This window comes from Nanorana parkeri, unplaced genomic scaffold (assembly GCF_000935625.1).
Source record: "Nanorana parkeri isolate BGI_ZX_2015 unplaced genomic scaffold, ASM93562v1 scaffold3154, whole genome shotgun sequence".
In the NCBI taxonomy this organism is placed as follows: Eukaryota; Metazoa; Chordata; class Amphibia; order Anura; family Dicroglossidae; genus Nanorana; species Nanorana parkeri.
Genome location: NW_017309422.1, coordinates 48,698 through 52,107, shown reverse-complemented (window position 1 = coordinate 52,107; position 3,410 = coordinate 48,698). Strand labels below are relative to the sequence as shown.

Genomic DNA, 3,410 nt, shown 5'->3' with positions numbered 1-3,410 from the left:
TCAGCACAAAGCTAGTAAAACATTAGAAATAGAAACACTGTACAAAAGTCAAGAGGAGAAAAAACAAACAAAAACACCACATGGCTTTGTACGCTCCGGCCCAACCTACGACGGCCTGGATTCATCCTCGTGCAACCAAGTAGAATCTTGACGGCTGTTGGTGGACTCCAGATGGAGTTAGTGTATTTACCACCTGCTCCCTTCACTCTCCAAACATCCCCGAGAATTCCGCTCGCAGGATTTATCACTCCAGTCAAGCAAAACAAGTGAGTCAGTCCTTGTCGTGATCCGTTTGCAAAAGAAAAAGGGAACGTGGTGTGTTCCCAGGTCTGAGTTTATATTCCCAGTTGAGTGTACTTCATTTAGAGCAGCTGATGCCTCTGTTCTAAGATTCAGCAATTAGGAAGAAATGAAATCAGAAGGCGGAGCAACGCTAACCCGTTGGATGCTGGAAGGGATCGCGTCCTGCGGATCAGCTCACTGTGACTGGTGACTTCAGGTTAAAGTGACATGAAACCCTCAGATTTTTTTATCATAAACCAATAACCGTAATGTGCGCCTCACTGTCATCCATGGTTGTTTCCCTTCTCTTTGCTGCTCTTCCTTTTAAATCCTCATGTCTTCTCATGCTCTGCAGAACTTCCCTTTGCAGCTGAGTGCCTCTTCCTGTAGTGCTGGCTCAGGTTACAAGCCTATAGAAACTAATACACAGACACCAGGGGGTTGATTCACTAACCTTATAAACACGCCACGAACATGTATACACCTCTGCAGTGTGTTCCCTCCCAGCATGATCTATGGGTGGAATCTAAACACCGTTGTAGTGTGTACACACCCAGCAGGTGTGTTGTGCAAAGCCCCGCATGAATTGCAAGGTGATGTTGTGTAAATTAGCTCTATGTTGTGTTGCTTGCGTTGATGAATGCAGGAATGTAAATGCATGAGCTAACCATTTTTGTCTGAGCTGTGAAGCAGCGTTGTATATGCGTCATGTGCATGATTTTTCCATATATGGCATTAGTGGAAATATGCTTTTAGAGACTTTTTGGTTGATAAATACGTTTTGCTGTGTGAAAATCACACGCACCTGGTGCGTGCGTGTGTTTAGGTTAGTAAATCACGCCCCGTATATCCATTCCTGAGACAAGGCAGTCTGCTGCAAAGCAGAAGTTCTGCAGAGCATGAGAAGACATGAGGATTTAAAAGGAAGAGCAGCAAAGAGAAGGGAAACAACCATGGATTACAGTGCGGCGCACATTACAGTATTGTTATATGTTACACAATCTGAGGGTTTCATGTCACTTGAAGGCTACAAGGTTTTTGCTCCATGTAAAACCGCTGCTGGTCTTCAAACGAGCCATTTTGTAAGGTCATCTGTCGGTTTTGAATGCTTTGGTTCTCATCAATGACACCGTATTCCTACCAACTTCCTTGAGGAACAGCTACGCTAGACTGTTTAGGTCAAGACGCATCAAACCTGAGCCACCACAGAAGAAATACTGAAGGTTTTGTGAATGCCCACCGAGCGAACGCACATCTCCGTTCCCTTTCACAGAGATCCTCCGCGCTTGATTGGAAAAGAGACGTTGGAGCGTTGTGATGGCTGCATCCCCAGGCTTCAAGGAGGAGACATATTTTTCAATCCATCTGATACTCCCCTGTAGATCGTTAGGCTCAAAACAGATATAAAAATATGTGAAAAATGCAAATAATACGCACTGGCTCTCCTACGTGGAGTCCAGTGAGTCCAGTTCAAAGACGTCGTCGCTGGAAGGACCGGTGAAGAACGAGTGGCCGTGCGGCCGATTGTCATCCGGGCTACTGAGGCCCAAACTTTTCTCAAAATCCAGCAGCTGGCCCATGAAGTTGAAATTGGGGGATATATTGGTCTTCTTGCGCTTGACAAAATCGTAGGCATCGTTCAGAGACAGGTTGAGTTTCTGCATGAGGTAAGCCACCGTGACGGTGACAGATCGACTGATGCCGGCTAGACAATGCACAAGCACCCCGCAATTGTGAGAAGCCGCCTCATCTGAAAGGGAAAAGAACCGGAATTATTATACAACGGGGGCAGGAAATGTCGATAGACATCAGATCACGTTAAAGGAGAACTATGAGGGGGAGGGGCTTGTCACTCACCTCATAGTTCTAAGCCGACCTGTGACAATGAGACTGTCACAGGTCGGCTCAGTAGATCGGGAGGTGAGAGAACACATACCGGCGTTCGCTCACCTCTCGATCCTGTCACAGCTCTCTGCCGTGACAGGGGGAGGGGCTGGATTCCCCCCTCTCCGCTCTGATCTGCCAGCGCTGACTGGCGGAACGGACGGGGGAGGGGGCGGGTACAGCTGGCTCTAGATAGGCAGAGCCAGCTGTCACTCACGCAGCTGGGTGGATACAGACAGTAATGTCGGGATCCGCTCCGGCTGCGGCGTCTCAGTATACCGCGAGCTGTAGCTCTCTATATACTGAGCTTAGGGTGACGGGAGGACGCTAGTTTGTGTCCTCCCGTTACCCTTAGGAGAACTATGGGGAAAACACTGACCCCATAGTTCTCCTTTAATGGCTCACGCTGGTTCTATAATGACTAGGGACGCACCGATACCAAGTACCGCTCTCGGTACAAGTACAGTAGACATGTGCACTGCCAAAAAATGTGTTTAGTTTCGTTTCGTTTTAAATTCGGATTTGTGTTATTTCGTTTTTCGGGATTCGGGTGTGAAAGCCAATTCGGATTCGGACGAATTTTCGGAAATGCGGACATTCGGATGTATCCGAATTCCGAATGACAGATATAACGAATGCAAACGAATCCGAATTTCCGTTTTCCGAAATTCGGTAGCGGTAGTTCGTTCGCACGGTCGTTTCGTTTTCGTTTCTCATTCGTTTCGTTCGTTTGCAGCAAAGTGACATTTGAGGGGGGAACATTTTTTTCTTCAACGAACGAAACGAATAAGAAACGAAACGGACGTTCGAACGAACTACCGCTACCGAATTTCGGAAAACGGAAATTCGGATTCGTTTGCATTCGTTAGATCTGTAATTCGGAATTCGGATACATCCGAATGTCCGAAAATTCGTCCGAATTTCGATTCGGAACGAAACGAATCGCACATGTCTAAAGTACAGATACTTTTCCAGCCCCAGGACCAGACTAGAGGAAAATTCAGAAGTTAGGAGGCGGCTGTCATGTGTAAGGAGCACATGGAGCTCCCGGGATTTGTATGAGATGTGTCCATTGCCGGCTGCTTCAGCTACTGGACCCCGAGCCCGATCCCGGATCGTGACACATTCCTTGCTTGTTCCTCATTTTGAACGGAAAGAAAGGAAGGGACAAAGTCTGCGCCAGCTCCTTCCCTTCCTTTCTTTCCGTTCAGTATCACACAGTTAGGCACCCCGGAGCACAACGG

General features: G+C 47.6%; 1 protein-coding gene across 1 annotated transcript in view; it reads right to left on the bottom strand.

Moving 5' to 3' along the window:
* Positions 1–1,727: 1,727 nt before the first annotated feature.
* Positions 1,728–3,410, bottom strand: part of LOC108802823 (dual specificity protein phosphatase 7-like) — a 16,751-nt gene continuing 15,068 nt past the window's right edge. The window contains exon 3 of the mRNA XM_018574675.1: positions 1,728–2,032. Coding sequence (XP_018430177.1) covers positions 1,728–2,032 — 305 coding nt within the window. The remainder of the gene's footprint in view (positions 2,033–3,410) is intronic.